The following is a 16,465-nucleotide window of genomic DNA, read 5'->3' as shown; positions in this document are numbered from 1 at the left end:
GCGGTCTGAGATGCAGGCGCGCGAATGGCACTATGTCCATCGCCGCTACCATTAAGCCGATTACTTCCATGCACTGAGCCACCGTGGGGCGCGGAATGGAGTGAAGAACACGGCAAGCATTTAGAAGTTTTGATAACCTGGACTCCGTCAGGTAAATTTTCATTTCTACAGAATCTATTAGAGTCCCTAGGAAGGAAACCCTCGTGAGAGGAGATAGAGAACTCTTTTCTTCGTTCACTTTCCACCCATGCGACCTCAGGAATGCCAGAACTATCTTTGTATGAGATTTGGCAATTTGAAAGCTTGACGCCTGTATCAGGATATCGTCCAGGTAAGGAGCCACCGCTATGCCTCGCGGTCTTAGGACCGCCAGAAGTGAGCCCAGAACCTTTGTAAAAATTCTTGGGGCTGTAGTCAACCCGAATGGAAGAGCTACAAATTGGTAATGCCTGTCTAGAAAGGCAAACCTCAGGAACTGATGATGATTCTTGTGAATCGGAATGTGAAGGTAGGCATCCTTTAAGTCCACTGTGGCCATGTACTGACCCTCTTGGATCATGGGTAAAATGGTTTGAATAGTTTCCATCTTGAATGACAGAACTCTGAGGAATTCATTACAAGGAGATCTTGTACGCAGCTTAGGAATGCCTCTTTCTTTATCTGGTTTGCAGATAATCTTGAAAGGTGAAATCTCCCTTGTGGAGGAGAAGCTTTGAAGTCCAAAAGATATCCCTGAGATATGATCTCCAACGCCCAGGGATCCTGAACATCTCGTGCCCACGCCTGGGCAAAGAGAGAGAGTCTGCCCCCTACTAGATCCGTTGTCGGATAGGGGGCCGCTCCTTCATGCTGTCTTAGAGGCAGCAGCAGGCTTTCTGGCCTGCTTGCCCTTGTTCCAGGACTGGTTAGGTTTCCAGGCCTGCTTGGATTGAGCAAAAGTTCCCTCTTGTTTTGAAGCAGAGGAAGTTGATGCTGCACCTGCCTTGAAATTTCGAAAGGCACGAAAATTAGACTGTTTGGCCTTTGATTTGGCCCTGTCCTGAGGAAGGGTATGACCCTTACCTCCAGTAATGTCAGCAATAGTTTCTTTCAAACCAGGCCCGAGTAAGGTCTGCCCCTTGAAAGGAATGTTGAGTAATTTAGACTTTGAAGTCACATCAGCTGACCAGGATTTGAGCCATAGTGCCCTACGCGCCTGGATAGCGAATCCGGAATTCTTAGCCGTTAGTTTAGTCAAATGAACAATGGCATCAGAAACAAATTAGTTTGCTAGCTTAAGAGTTCTAAGCTTGTCAACAATTTCAGTCAATGGAGCTGTATGGATGGCCTCTTCCAGGGCCTCAAACCAGAATGCCGCCGCAGCAGTGACAGGCGCAATGCATGCAAGGGGCTGTAAAATAAAACCTTGTTGAATAAACATTTTCTTAAGGTAACCCTCTAATTTTTTATCCATTGGATCTGAAAAAGCACAACTGTCCTCAACCGGGATAGTGGTACACTTTGCTAAAGTAGAAACTGCTCCCTCCACCTTAGGGACAGTCTGCCATAAGTCCCGTGTAGTGGCATCTATTGGAAACATTTTTCTAAATATAGGAGGTGGGGAAAAGGGCACACCGGGCCTATCCCACTCCTTACTAATAATTTCTGTAAGCCTTTTAGGTATTGGAAAAACATCAGTACTCACCGGCACTGCATAGTATTTATCCAGCCTACACAATTTCTCTGGCACTGCAATTGTGTCACAGTCATTCAGAGCAGCTAATACCCCCCCAAGCAATACACGGAAGTTCTCAAGCTTAAATTTAAAATTAGAAATCTCTGAATCAGGTCTCCCCGATTCAGAGACGTCACCCACAGACTGAAGCTCTCCGTCCTCAGGTTCTGCATATTGTGACGCAGTATCAGACATGGCTCTTACAGCATCTACGCGCTCTGTATCTCGTCTAACCCCAGAGCTATCGCGCTTGCCTCTCAATTCAGGCAATCCGGATAATACCTCTGACAGGGTATTATTCATGATTGCAGCCATGTCCTGCAAAGTAATCGCTATGGGCATCCCTGATGTACTTGGCGCCATATTAGCGTGTGTCCCTTGAGCGGGAGGCGAAGGGTCCGACACGTGGGGAGAGTTAGTCGGCATAACTTCCCCCTCGACAGACCCCTCTGGTGACAATTCTTTTATAGATAAAGACTGATCTTTACTGTTTAAGGTGAAATCAATACATTTAGTACACATTCTCCTATGGGGCTCCACCATGGCTTTTAAACATAATGAACAAGTATCCTCTGTTTCAGACATGTTTGTACAGACTAGCAATGAGACTAGCAAGCTTGGAAAACACTTTAAAACAAGTTAACAAGCAATATAAAAAACGTTACTGTGCCTTTAAGAGAAACAAATTTTGACAAAATTTGAAATAACAGTGAAAAAAGGCAGTTACACTAACGAAATTTTTACAGTGTATGTAACTAGTTAGCAGAGCATTGCACCCACTTGCAAATGGATGATTAACCCCTTAACAAAAACAGAATAATAAATGACAAAAACGTTTTTTAAACACAGTCACAACAACTGCCACAGTCTACTGTGATTGTTACCCTCCTCAAACACGACTTTTGAAGCCTTTAGAGCCCTTCAGAGATGTCCTGTATCAAGCAGAGGGAAGCTGAATGTCTGTCAGTATTTTTATCTGCACAGAAAAGCACTAAAATAGGCCCTTCCCACTCATATTGCAACAGTGGAAAGCTTCAGGAAACTGTTTCTAGGCAAAAATCAAGCCAGCCATGTGGAGAAAAAACTAGACCCCAATAAGTTTTGTCACCAAACATATATAAAAACGATTAACATGCCAGCAAACGTTTTATATAACACTTTTAAAAGAGTATGTATCTCTGTTAATAAGCCTGATACCAGTCGCTATTAAATCACTGCATTTAGGCTTAACTTACATTAATCAGGTATCAGCAGCATTTTTCTAGCAAGTTCCATCCTTAGAAATATATTAACTGCACATACCTTTTTGCAGGAAAACCTGCACGCCATTCCCTCTCTGAAGTTACCTCACTCCTCAGAACATGTGAGAACAGCAATGGATCTTAGTTACTTCTGCTAAGATCATAGAAATCACAGGCAGATTCTTCTTCTAATGCTGCCTGAGATGAAACAGTACACTCCGGTACCATTTAAAAATAACAAACTTTTGATTGAAGTTAAAAAACTAACTATAATACACCACACTCCTCTTACTACGTCCATCTTTGTTGAGAGTTGCAAGAGAATGACTGGATATGGCAGTGAGGGGAGGAGCTATATAGCAGCTCTGCTGTGGGTGATCCTCTTGCAACTTCCTGTTGGGAAGGAGAATATCCCACAAGTAATGGATGATCCGTGGACTGGATACACTTAACAAGAGAAAATAAGTTATTTTGCAACTTGTAATAGCTGTGCAACACCGAATGTGAAAAAGCCATAATTTTCGCAACTGATTTGCCACACGACTTCTGATCTTGCCCTATGAGAGCAGCATTTGCAACAATGTATACCTTTGCAATAAACACTGTTGCAAACGCTGCTGGCAGATGGCTAAAAAAAAAAAAACAACATGTGCATGCTCCTGAGCTGAGCAAGAATTACTCTTTAAAAAAATATAACCAAGAGAACTAAGCAAAATTGATAACATCAATAAACTGGACTTTCAATAAACTGGACTTTAAATTCCTTGTAGGCCATAAAAGAAGAACGAAAACAGAGCTCCAAAAATCTTAAGAAAAAACGGATACCAGATATATGATTGTGCCCGGTTTATGAAGTGCTCTTTGGGCTAGGAGATATAAAGCAAGATCCTGGCCCACTTGTCTAAAATTTACAAATGAAAGCGCCTTCTAGTCAAACTGGTCCAAGGCATAAGCATAGCTTGACTAGTGTTTAATGATGATGAAGACTAACTTACCAGAGAAATTAGAGAAAAGTCTGCAATACTGAGGGAATCTATTGCGCTGCAACCACTGCTGAACTTCTTGAATGGATGCGTTAGGAAGAAGAGGCTGCAATGAACAAAAAAACATTTATTTATTTTTACTTTAGAATCAGCAGACTAAAGCCAACATAAAATAAAAATATAATAAAAGCTTTACTTTTTTTTCATCCCGATTCCAAACTTCATTTTGTACTCCAAGAGCAGTTTTCTATTTGGGGAGAATGATGCAATATATTAGTTCCTAAGAACTTCTTACCAATTACTACTCCCACAAGAGAGCTGCCAACTGTATTAGTAAACAAAGACTGACACATAGCAATCGTTTCTAGTCCTGTGCTTACATAAAAAAAACCCAATAACAGTATTTGGAATGTTTACACAGACTTTCAAGAGCATTTATTTTACCGTTAGCAAAATTGTATTTTTCTTGTACCCTTTAAGATGGTTATGTGAGAAATACGACAACTGTGTATCAATGATTGAAGAATAAAATGAAGGTTTACTGGTATAAGCATAAGTTATTGTTTATGTGACATTAATGAGGATTTTACAATAGACAGCGAGATACCAGGTATCAGACAGTATAAATGACTGTGCAAGCTAAAATAATGCTCGCTATGAATCAAACTTCAAGTTTTGTCATAGGATTGGAAATATATCTACTAATGTAGTGGATATTCATCTATTTCTAAAGAAGTGCAAACAAGCTGCTTAAGGGGTATCAAAGAAACCTTTTTGATAGGTGTGCTTCAGAAAAAAATAATCAGATTTGTGGAAGTTTCCTTATTAGCCAGTAAGATTATATCACATGATCCAGTTGTGCATTGCCTGTCAGTTTTAAAAACGGCATGAAGAGATTGTTTGGATTTGTAAAAGAATGCCCTTACATATGAATTCTAGACTTTTTTGTCTCTAATATGAGGACATGTAAATCATAAGGCTGCACATGTCAAGCATACTTACATCATTTCTCAGTGGAGGAGGCTCTACTTGTGGGGTTGGGGAACAATTCCTAAAACGGAAAAGATGAGCAAAGCATTAGAAAGACCTCATATAAATAAAGGGAACATAAAATAACATGTAACAACATCTGAGTTGTGCAACTAGTGCTGCTGTTTGGAACATGTGGTGTTTTCTTCTTGGGACCAGAAGTGCTTTGCAAGTCCCGAGCAGTATTTCTACTGTGCGTTTAACCCCGTGGGGGGGTTAAACGCCCCCATAGTTTTCTCGGATCGATAGTCTTAAAATTACATGCTCTAAAGGATCTGATGACAACATATTTAATTTTGTACAATTTTCAAAGTTTAAAAGTGTGATTTTAAAGGGACAGTACACAATATCATATCAGCCAAGTCAAAATGTTTTTACAACAAAACATCCTTTTACAGCAGTTATTTTTCGATAGTCAAAGTTCATCCACTATTGGCCTTATTTGGAGCAGCCAATCTGGGCTGATAACAAAGCTAGCCACAGTTATAACGTTAGCATAAAAAATTAATTTATTTTGCAGTTATCAGTTAATGCCAATAAGGGAAACATTTTACAGGTTTAGCCTTGAGAAGTCAGCGGGGTGCATTTCAAGTTCTGAGAATAAGACATTTTTCAGAGCTAATATACATGAATATGAGGAAAATAAATCAAATATAAACTTTGCAATGTATTGTCATTGACTACACATAAGCATTGTATATACAAATATCAACGTGTTTACTGTCCCTTTAAAGGTACATTTAAAATGGGGTTTTCACATGGTCAAGGTTGTTGAATAAGATAACTAATTTCTGACTGAGTGGCATAACATTTATGAGGTCCTTAATGCAAAATATCTCACTGGTTTACAAACAAACAGAACACATTTGAAAACAGTTTCCTTATGTACTGGAATTGCTTAATTTGAAAACCCCACAAAAGTCTGTATAAACCACTTAACGCAGCTCTTCTAAAGGATTATATATAGTAAGTGTTCTACAGCAGGACCCTTCTCCTTTATTGCATTCTTTTGATTAGTCCGTTTATGTAGCTATAGTTTTACAAATAATTAGTATCAGTGTGTGGCCCTACTCATGAACTCAGCACAAATACATGACAATAACAACTGGAATAGAACCCCAAGTTTGTAGAGGGTTAAATTAAATTACAATTAGGGTCGCTGCCCATGGCAGTAGTGCTGAACATGCTGAACCTATTTTAAGGCTGACCACACCTGCAAATGTATTTTTAATGACAAAAATAAATTATCTACATTAAAAATTGACATTCAGACAATTAAAAAGACAGTTTTCATTTTGATAAAATACTCATAACTTCTGTTAGCTGGAAAACTCCTCCTTGCATAGTATATACACAATTATGATAGAGCTATTATTGCAACATAACTGAAACTGGCAGCCAACACAACATTTTGTTTAACCCATTTAACCCACTTTTAGCAGCTAAACATTCAAAAAAAGGTACGTAAGCATAGAAGAGAAGGTCTCATCTGTGTTTGGAGAAAGAGCACACAAGTTAGTCTCTATAGGTAGTGGATTCCCATTAGCTGTTTTGGATTTTTTTTGTTCAGGATTCAGGTAAAATGCAAGAATTAAAAAATACACTGCTTATTATATGTGCTCCATTTTCTTTTAACTATAAATGGCAAAGAACACCTAGTTAATATAACAGCTTCACTAATAGAGTAAGATCAAGCAGCCGTAGTGAATATTCAGAGACAGAATCTATGCATAGAACATATTAGCTGGGATCTATTATACACAGTCTGAGGCATGCAAAAACATACCCATCTCCAATGCTGAAACTGTTTGGAGAACTGTTGTATCCTGGGGATGAGGATTGATTGCTTTGATATGGCAAATCTGGCCACGGCGAACACTGTATAAGCAATGAGAAGAGTTACAATGTGTCACTGCTGTGATGTGATATCCCCATCCACTCGATTAAGTATTTTTTCTTCTTCCCCACAAGATCTGTAAACATGTAACTTACCTCTGTCAATATTGTAGTGTCAAAGGATGGCTGGTATTTCTCCTTTTCTTGAGCAGTTCTCTTTTCCATCTTCTCACGGTCAGTCTTTTGTTTCCGATCAGCACCCTTAGGCTACAAACAGATTAAAAGATAAAAAAAACCTTGATGGACACTGCTGATTCCACTTAGTAGGAACATTAAAAACAGAAAAGACCAATACCTTAAACACTTTGATCTGACAGCTGGCAGAGTGCAGGTGCTCTGTGTATTCCCCATTTTCATTTTGTTTAAAAGTGTCAATCTGAATCCGAAAAGGGACGCCCTTCTCACCTCCATGTTTTCTGGGAGTAAATTCTGTACTGATACAATGTACCTGGGAAAGGTAGCACAACATAGTTACTAAAACCTATTTCACAGGATTAAATATTATAATATATTATTTCACTATGTGATATTAGAGTGTATATTAATATCATTTTTATTTTAAAGATAAATACCTGAATAGAAGCTGAAGATCGCTTGGATGGATCCCACAGGAATTCTACAGTGTTGAGCTGTGTTGGGCTAGCTCTGGGATCCAATATACCAACTGACAATGGGATATCTGAAGAAAAAAAAAATATTAAGAGAGGTTACAATGAACAGAGAACACACATTTGCCTAGATTGAATTTCCTGTTGGTTACAGCCAGACAACCATCATACAAATCCAACAAAATGGTTTAATTCTACATGTAAACCTGAATACCAAGACTTGGAGGCCGAATTATCAAGGGTGAATGGCCCCGAATACCCCTAATTCCGTGCAAGCCTTCATTGCTTGTGCAATGTTTAATGCCGACAGCGTATGCGGTCGGTATTCAGCGATGTCTGGCGGACATGATCCACTACAGTGGATCATGCCCGCCAAACATTGATAAATGGCCCCATTGTGTGAAGATGTTTTCCATCTGCAGAAAAGAATATTGAATGGCATCAAGAAGACTGGAGCTAACATAATAAAAGGTTAGAGCTACTAATTCACAGCAACCAGGTAATTTTACTTGAAGGAACGGCCGATATAGAAATAATAGTAATTGCAAGACTGTTTTTTTCTTAAAGAATTAAAACACATATTGCAATACTTTTCTAATTAACTGACAACATGTTTATTTTCTGCTGGATTAGACAAACATACTTTGTATACTGTAATATAGATTCCAGACAGAGTCTGTTGCATCTTCTAATCTAGTGAAGACCACACACCTTCCAAACTCCTATTGATTATTTTAGATATTGACACTGACCTATATCCAAGATGCGGTCTCCTGGTCTACTCCACCGCCAGCCTTCCAACTGCTGATGCTCTGTGTACTGCAACCGCCGGTCATGGAAAACAACCCGAATGATACTCTAAAAGAGTAAACAAAAATAAAAGTGTAAATAAAAAAAAATGTCTGGCATGTGTTTTAGGACATTCCTGTCAATAGAACTTCAAGCATTGCCATTAGATAGACACTATACCTTAACATATCTGGTATTTAGTTCTTGGAAGTCTCCCAATTTTCTGTTGTCAAGGAGCCGGATTTCATAAGATTGTCCTGGAATGAATGAGACATACAACAGCGCTCAGAACACATTATTTAGATTGTGGTTACTGATCTACTAAGTGGTATATAAACAAATAAAGATTCCAGGCTAGACAATTTTATGGAAAGTAATAGGAACAACAATGTATGAAGTGGCTGCTATTTGTAATGGGGTGTGAGGGAACTAGTGTGCAAACGCAAACACAAACAGGATTCACAACACAAACTCACAAAGTGTTTGCTCCTTTTGCAGGAAATTCTTAACCTCTAAGACAAGAATATCATGCCAACTTACCATTTGAAAATTGTAGTAGCTTTTCTGGAAATTAAACCGGAGAACTAGTTAGGGCAGGAGCTGACATTCCAGTAATGGCTGGACACAAAAATGCAGAATTTCAAGCTCACTAGTAAGAGTGAAGGCAGTTTAAATTTTAAATTGAAGAAAAAAAAAATTGTTCACTCCCAGTACTCAAGGGACATTAGCAGCCTGTTCTACTATATGATAAGAAGTTTGTCACAAGAGTATTTCAGGGGAATCCAATAAAGGGATATGAAACCCAATTTTTTTTTATTTCATGATTCAGATAGAGCATGCAATTTTAAGTAACTTTCTCATTTACTCCTATTAATTTATGAAAGGAAAAAATATTTGAGTTTCATATCCCTTTAATTTGGAATTGCATTTTTTTAATGTGCTTAAAATGACATAGAAGCTAGTTAAAGTGACTATAAATTGCTAAATGGAGTATAATAGCACACAGATTTTGTTTAAATAATTTTGGGCACATATGCATTTTAAGGGGCAGATACAGACATTTTGTTATGTAAATAAATTAAAAGGATACTAAACCCAAATTAGTTTTTTTCATGATTCAGATAGAGCATACAATTTTAAGCAACTTTCCAATTTACTCCTATTATCAATTTTTCTTTGTTCTCTTGCCATCTAAATTTGAAAAGCAGGAATGTAAAATTTAGGAGCCGGACCATTTTTGGTTCAGCACCTGGGCAGCGCTTACTGATTGGTGGCTAAAATGCAGCCACCAAAAAGCATGCGCTATCCAGGGTGCTGAACCTAAAATGGGCCTAAGCTTTATATTCCTGCTTTTTAAATAAAGATAGCAAGAGAAAGAAGAAAAATTGATAACAGGAGTAAAATTAAAAACTTGCTTAAAATTGAATCATGAAAGAAAAAAATGTGGGTTCTTGAAAAGATAAAAAAATCAAATCAAAGTCCCATAATTGGCCAGATTACAAGTGGAGCACTAATTAACGCTCCAGCATTAATTGCGCTATAAGTAAGCTTTTTGCGCAAAAAGCCAAACTTCTAGATTGCGTGTGCGTTCACTCTATGTGCAGAACATTGGATTAACAAATATACACTATAATATTGCATAAATAGGTATTTTTTACTTATCTACTTAAAGTGAATGTAAATTTTGATGCTAAAGTGCCGGTTTTTTAAAAAAAATTGATTAAAAACAGGGGCACTTTAATTCATCAAAATTTACATTTCACTTGTGTTGTGAAAAAATACCTTTTAAACTTGACAGCCGCTCCAGCTTCCTCCACCCGTCGCAAAGCCTCTTCCTGGGTCTAAAATGAGGAATCCGGCTTCCTCCAATCACGACATTGAATCAGACACTGATTCCCCCGGGGGGGGGGGAGCCATGATTGGAGGATGACCTATCCATAATTTCTGACGTCAGAAATGGCTTTGCGACGACCAGGGGAAGCTGAAGCGGCTGTCAAGTTTAAAAGGTAAGTATTTTTTCACAACACGAGTAAAATGTAAATTTTGATGAATTAAAGTGCCCCTGCTTTTAATCCAATTTTTAAAAACCGGGCACTTTAGCATCAAAATTTACATTCACTTTAACTGCAAAGGGCTCCAATGAACATATACATATATATATATACACACACACACACCTTTGAGAGTTTATAACTTTTGTGTGCTATATTTTTTTTTTTTATGTTTATTAGATGGTGTTATTATGAGTAACTATAGTTTGTAATGTATTTTTGATGTGTTTTGTGCAACTTTTTATTTTAGCAAAACAGTTAACCAGAGCTCTGAAGTCGCAGTAATCATTCTAGCGTAAATTGTTATTGTGCTCAAGTGATCGGGTTTACTTTGAACTTGCAATATCAGCGGTAAGCCCGACGAGCGCAAACAACCGCAATAAACCCCTTATCACTCTGGCGCAAACAATTGTGCTCCACTGGTAATCTGGCCCTATATGGGCTAACAGCTGAACTGCAGTTTTAGCTTGGATATACTTTTTATTATTATTGTGATTTTTTATATCTTTTGGGGTGGCTTTGAGTAATACCAGCGCACGCTAATATCCGCTGGTATTACAAGTTAAGCACAACGCGAACGCGAGATTCCATAGGCTCCAATGGGAGCCTTGTTCTGATGCCTAAGAGCGAAGGGGGCAAGTATATATGTATTATATACATATATATTTATGTGTTAATATGTGTATATACATATTAACACACACACACACACACACATATATATATATATATACACCCTGTTCCAAATTATTATGCCAATGATATCTTTCTCATTTACCTAAATAATTGATGTAAACAACAGTCATGTTATCAACTATTAAGAGTACAATTCAAATTTTATTGAACAAACCTCCTAATGATAACAGTATTTTTTTTTAAATAAAAAACTTACAATGCACTGTTCCGAATTATTACGCACAGTAAGTTTCAAAACACTTTATAGCTTGTAAAGAACTGATCATTGTTATTTGTTGTGTTTGCAGCATATTTACTGAAATCAAAAGCTATTTCAATCAAACTTTGAACAACATTTTAACTTTTTAAACATTTTAACAGGTCACATTACATTTTAACATAGGACCCCTTATTTAATAGCAGCTTCACAAGTCTTGCATCCATTGAACTTGTGAGTTTTTGGACAGTTTCTGCTTGAATTTGTTTGCAAGATGTCAGAATAGCCATCCAGAGCTGCTGTTTGGATGTAAACTGCCTCCCACCCTCATAGATCTTTTGCTTGAGAATGCTCCAAAGGTTCTCAATAGGATTGAGGTCAGGGGAGGATGGAGGCCACACCATGACTTTCTCTCATGTTATCCCCATAGCAGCCATTGATGCAGAAGTATTATTTGCAGCATGAGATGGTGCATTGTCATGCATGAAGATGATTTTATTACTGAAAGTATAGTTCTTCCTTCTGTACCAGGGAAGGAAGTGGTCAGTCAGGAACTCCACATACTTTGCAGAGGTCATCTTTACACCTTCGGGGACCCTAAAGGGGCCGACCAGCTCTCCTGCCATGATTCCAGCCCAAAACATGACTCCACCAACGCCTTGCTGATGTCACAGCCTTGTTGGAACAGGGTGGCCATCCACCAATCATCCACTACTCCATTCATCTGGACCATCCAGGGTTGCACGGCACTCATCAGTGAACAGGACTGTTTGAAAATTAGTCTTCATGTATTTTTCTGCCCAATGCAGCCGTTTCTGCTTGTGAGCATTGGTTAGTGGTGGCCGAATGGAAGGTTTATGCACAGTTGCAAGACTCTGGAGTAATCTACACCTTGATGTCCGGGGGACTCCAGAGGCACCAGCAGCTTCAAATATCTGTTTTCTGCTATGTAATGGTATTTTAGCAGCTGCTCTCTTGATCCGATGCATGGATCTGGCAGAAATCTTCCTCAATGTGCCTTTATCTGCACGAACCTGTCTGAGCTCTGAATCAGCCACAAATCTATTAATAGTGCGATGATCACGCTTAAGTTTTCGTGAAATATCAAATGTTTTCATACCTCGTCCAAGGCATTGAACTATTTCACTCTTTTCGGCAGCAGAGAGATCCTTTTTCTTCCCCATATTGCTTGAAAATGGTGCTCTGCTTAATAATGTGGAACACCCTCGTTTAATAGTTTTTTCTTTAATTGGGCTCACCTGGCAATCTAATTTTCACAGGTGTCCGAGATTGTTTTCAGTGATCAAAAGAGCCCTGAGACACAATGCCATCCATGAGTTAAACGGAAAAAAAATATTTAATCTTTGTGACACTGAAATAGAATTTGCATAATAATTTGGAACAGGGTGTGTATATGTATATATATATATATATATATATATATATATATATATATATATATATATGTTTGTGTGTATGTATATGTGTGTATATATATATATATATGTATATGTGTGTGTATATATATATATACATACATAAACACACACACATATATATATATATACACATACATATACACATACATACATACACACACACACACAGGGAACACGCAGTTCCCTTAGAACGCAATGTAAAGGCACTTTTCAATGCCCCACTCCTGCCAACTTTAGTTGGTACAATTTGTATTTTTTGTAAGATACACTACACTGTATTTTGGGGGCATATTTATAAAATTAAACAGAGATCTGATCTCTGGTTAATTTTATAAGCGCTAATTTCTACCGCAACCTTGCGGTAGCAATAACCAGCCACTTGTAATGGCCGATTATCGCATTCCGGCGAGGGCAAATTCAAATGCACAGTAAACAACAATTAACTTCCCAAACCCAAGAAGAGCTTTCTGCTAAAAAGCTGAAGTGCACATAAATTACCTTTAGTGTTGTTTTTTTTAAGGATATTTATGTATTATGCTTACGTGGGTCATGTCTAAGAAAGGTAATGAAATTCCTGCCTATGACTAGAAGCCAAGTAAAGGCAAATCTAAGAGGCAGAGCTGTTACCAGCTCATGCAAACAGTGCCTGGGGGTCAGAGTGTTCTAGGTTACTAGCTATTCCTCCCATCTGACAAACAGCGGTTGGCTATAAACATTACAGTTCCCAGTAATTAACCTGATAGTATGCAATTAAAATTCATCAAGGTTTCCAAATCAGCAACTAGATGTCATGCCAACTGCTGTAAAAATTTTGTGAGAAAACTCAATACAGAAAAGTCAAACAGCCCAACCTGGTAGGCATGGCTGTTTAGGAAGAAGCAATTAGAAATCAGCAAGGTAGTGCATAGCTGCAACTAGACTAAGACTAACATTTCTGCAAAATTAAGAATGTGCATTTTTATTTTTTTCACGTATCTTGCATTTAGGGAGAAAACAAACAAACAAACTATATACAGCTTCAAGGAATAGTCAGTCTTAATTCTTTAGGGTTGACATAGATCACACTGTGTGAGGGATAGATTTCGCAGTTCTATGTGACACTTCAAATTTACCCATGGCAGGACCAGTAGCTACCAAGCTGCTAAATGTTACCATTAAATAGGAGCCATCATCAATGTTAGGTATTTTTCTTCTGCACTTTAAGAAAAAATAGCTCAGAACACCAATGGCTGGGTAGACTTAAAGGGACACTGAACCCAATTTTTTCTTTCGTGATTCAGATAGAGCATGCAATTTTAAGCAACTTTCTAATTTACTCCTATTATCAATTTTTCTTCGTTCTCTTGCTATCTTTATTTGAAAAAGAAGGCATCTAAGCTTTTTTTTGGTTCATCACTCTGGACAGCACTTTTTTTTATTGATGGATGAATTTATCCACCAATCAGCAAGAACAACCCAGGTTGTTCACCAAAAATGGGCCGGCATCTAAACTTACTTTATTGCATTTCAAATAAAGATACCAAGAGAATGAAGAAAATGTGATAATAGGAGTAAATTAGAAAGTTGCTTAAAATGTCACGCTCTATCTGAATCACGAAAGAAAAAATTTGAGTTCAGTGTCCCTTTAAAATAGTAACCCTTTTCATTAGGTGCCACAATATAATATTGGCATAGAATGTGTAAACTCTGGGATAACACAGGGGTGGATCATTTTGACTCACAATGCATACTAAGGAAGCAATAATCAAAAACTTGCCAGCATGGAGAGAAAAAGTACAATTGTTTTTTGTTTTTTTTATTTAGTATTAGTGTAATGTATGAATTTCTCCTTCAGATCCAGAACCGCAGAGCAAGATAAACAGCTCTCAAATGAAAATCTGCTTTTATACTATTATTTTAGGGACCTCCTAGTACTGACAAGACTTCTTAGATAATCTTGCCAGACCAGTGAGCTTTAGAGAATCATACCCCAAGACTCCAATAAGAATGATTTAGCTAAATAGCTAGTAATATGACCATTGCATACTCATGGCAACTGGAATTGTCAAGCTCTTGCTCAAGGTTACAGCTGGTGTTTACAGGTTAGTTCCCTTGTCTGTGCTAATACATAAAGCATTTTGTCCCATCCACTAAACTCATAACACAAGAGCTCTCTGGGAAGGGCTAGAGCTTCTGGTTTTAAATTGTGATTAATGCCAGGACCGAATGTTTGAGTGCCTTAGCTACTACATTTGTCACATTAACAAAGGGCTTTTGCGGCTACACGCGCACACACACACATCTAATCATGCAAATCATCTGTAGCCCATGCAACACATAACAAAATATCTACATACAGACACACTATCTGCCCAGGTGTCTGGTAACATTAGCCAATACTATTCCTCCACATCAGCTGTATTCTGTGAACATACAGACAGCACAGGTAATCCCTCTAAAAGCAGATTTTAATGTTTATTTTTTTTTAACCAAACTTAAAACAGTTTTTAAACAAAGTTTTATAAATATACCTGGCACTTTGTATACAGGATGTATGACGAGCCCCTTTTAGATAAAAAATTGAAATGGAAGATGAAGAAAAGTGATATAGATACCTGTGAGAAGGGAGTGATTTTAAATCACAGCCACTTGGTGTACATCAGGATATTCCTCTACCCCCCCACCTACAAAAGGCAGCAGGGTGCAGGTTTCAGAGCAGGGGTCCTAGCATCACCCAAGCTGGCCAATTCTCAAGAACAAGACTTTCTCCACAGGGAAACAGGTGAAAGAAAACAGGTGAGAACTGGGAAAACAAAACACTCCCTCAGATTTGAAAAAAAAAAAAAAAAAAGCCAAAATCATAATACAGTGATGCAGACCTGCGAAAAGATGGTAATTACAACATTTCAGGTCTTCGCACAAACCTGTTCAGTTCGCCACTGAAGTCCATCCTGCAAAAGTTGACTGTTTACAGAATTACTAGAAACACACTGGTGAAGAGTCACTAAGTTACAGAGCTGTGGTAAAATGCACGAGGGAGCCGTAGAGCTGTGGCTGTGAGATCACGCTAAAAACAGCATTCATCTTACAGAAGGCTCAGTTGTTGGCTATAAAGGTGTATAAAGAGATCAACATTTAACTATTTCAGTAAGAACAAAACAGTCATTTAAATTGTGCAAAGTCTGTTTGTTTTTTTCTTCTGCAACAGACTAAGTGGGTAGAAATCTTGGCAAAATAATTAGGTGCTTGACCAGTAAATCTGAAGAGTGGTTCTCACTTCACCATGCAAGTCACCTTACCACAACTTCATAAGTTAGTCAATCAGTAAAACAACCTCCCTAACTGCACAGTTGTAGAGGCTTTGTTTAGATTTTTTCCACACTATGAAGAAGTTACCAGTTTCGCTATCAATTTGAATATATTTAGTACAAATCACACCTTACACAAACACTCAGTAATACCAAATAAAAAATAAAAAAAAAGTTCTCCTAGTCAGATTTCCATGCTCTATTATATCTAGGTTAGCTTTTGAATATAACATTTGAATAATTATACTGAATTCTACAAAACTGAAACCTGAACGTTTGTATGAATGTTCAAACACATGTGATCCTTTACAGTGTTCTCCCCAGGACCTTTTTAGCGGGTGCACCACCCAGCTGATTTTACGGACTACCTGGCTAAAGTTTTAGCCAATATTAAAAGCGAGTGTCAACTTGAGCATAACTAAAGAATTTTAAAAATGAATGAGTTTCATTCATCAATTGTGTAGTATATACTTATCTTCTGCAATTTGTACCTTGCAACGATAGAAGAATAAGCACCGTTCCTCCGCCCGCCATAT

The 16,465-nt window shown here is 37.9% G+C and overlaps 1 protein-coding gene across 2 annotated transcripts in view; it reads right to left on the bottom strand.

The window, feature by feature from the left end:
• TFCP2L1 (transcription factor CP2 like 1) overlaps positions 1 to 16,465 on the bottom strand; it is a 91,494-nt gene that overhangs the window by 37,187 nt on the left and 37,842 nt on the right. For both annotated transcript variants that reach the window (XM_053698081.1, XM_053698082.1), the window contains exons 3-11: positions 8,441 to 8,517; positions 8,224 to 8,329; positions 7,436 to 7,542; positions 7,159 to 7,311; positions 6,960 to 7,070; positions 6,754 to 6,845; positions 4,941 to 4,989; positions 4,135 to 4,185; positions 3,951 to 4,044 (exon numbers count right to left, since the gene is read on the bottom strand). In XM_053698081.1, coding sequence (XP_053554056.1) covers positions 3,951 to 4,044; positions 4,135 to 4,185; positions 4,941 to 4,989; positions 6,754 to 6,845; positions 6,960 to 7,070; positions 7,159 to 7,311; positions 7,436 to 7,542; positions 8,224 to 8,329; positions 8,441 to 8,517 — 840 coding nt within the window. The remainder of the gene's footprint in view (positions 1 to 3,950; positions 4,045 to 4,134; positions 4,186 to 4,940; positions 4,990 to 6,753; positions 6,846 to 6,959; positions 7,071 to 7,158; positions 7,312 to 7,435; positions 7,543 to 8,223; positions 8,330 to 8,440; positions 8,518 to 16,465) is intronic.

Source organism: Bombina bombina, chromosome 1 (genome assembly GCF_027579735.1).
Source record: "Bombina bombina isolate aBomBom1 chromosome 1, aBomBom1.pri, whole genome shotgun sequence".
NCBI classification, from domain to species: domain Eukaryota; kingdom Metazoa; phylum Chordata; class Amphibia; order Anura; family Bombinatoridae; genus Bombina; species Bombina bombina.
The sequence above is the reverse complement of the archived record's forward strand: the minus strand, read 5'-3'. Positions and strand labels throughout refer to the sequence as shown.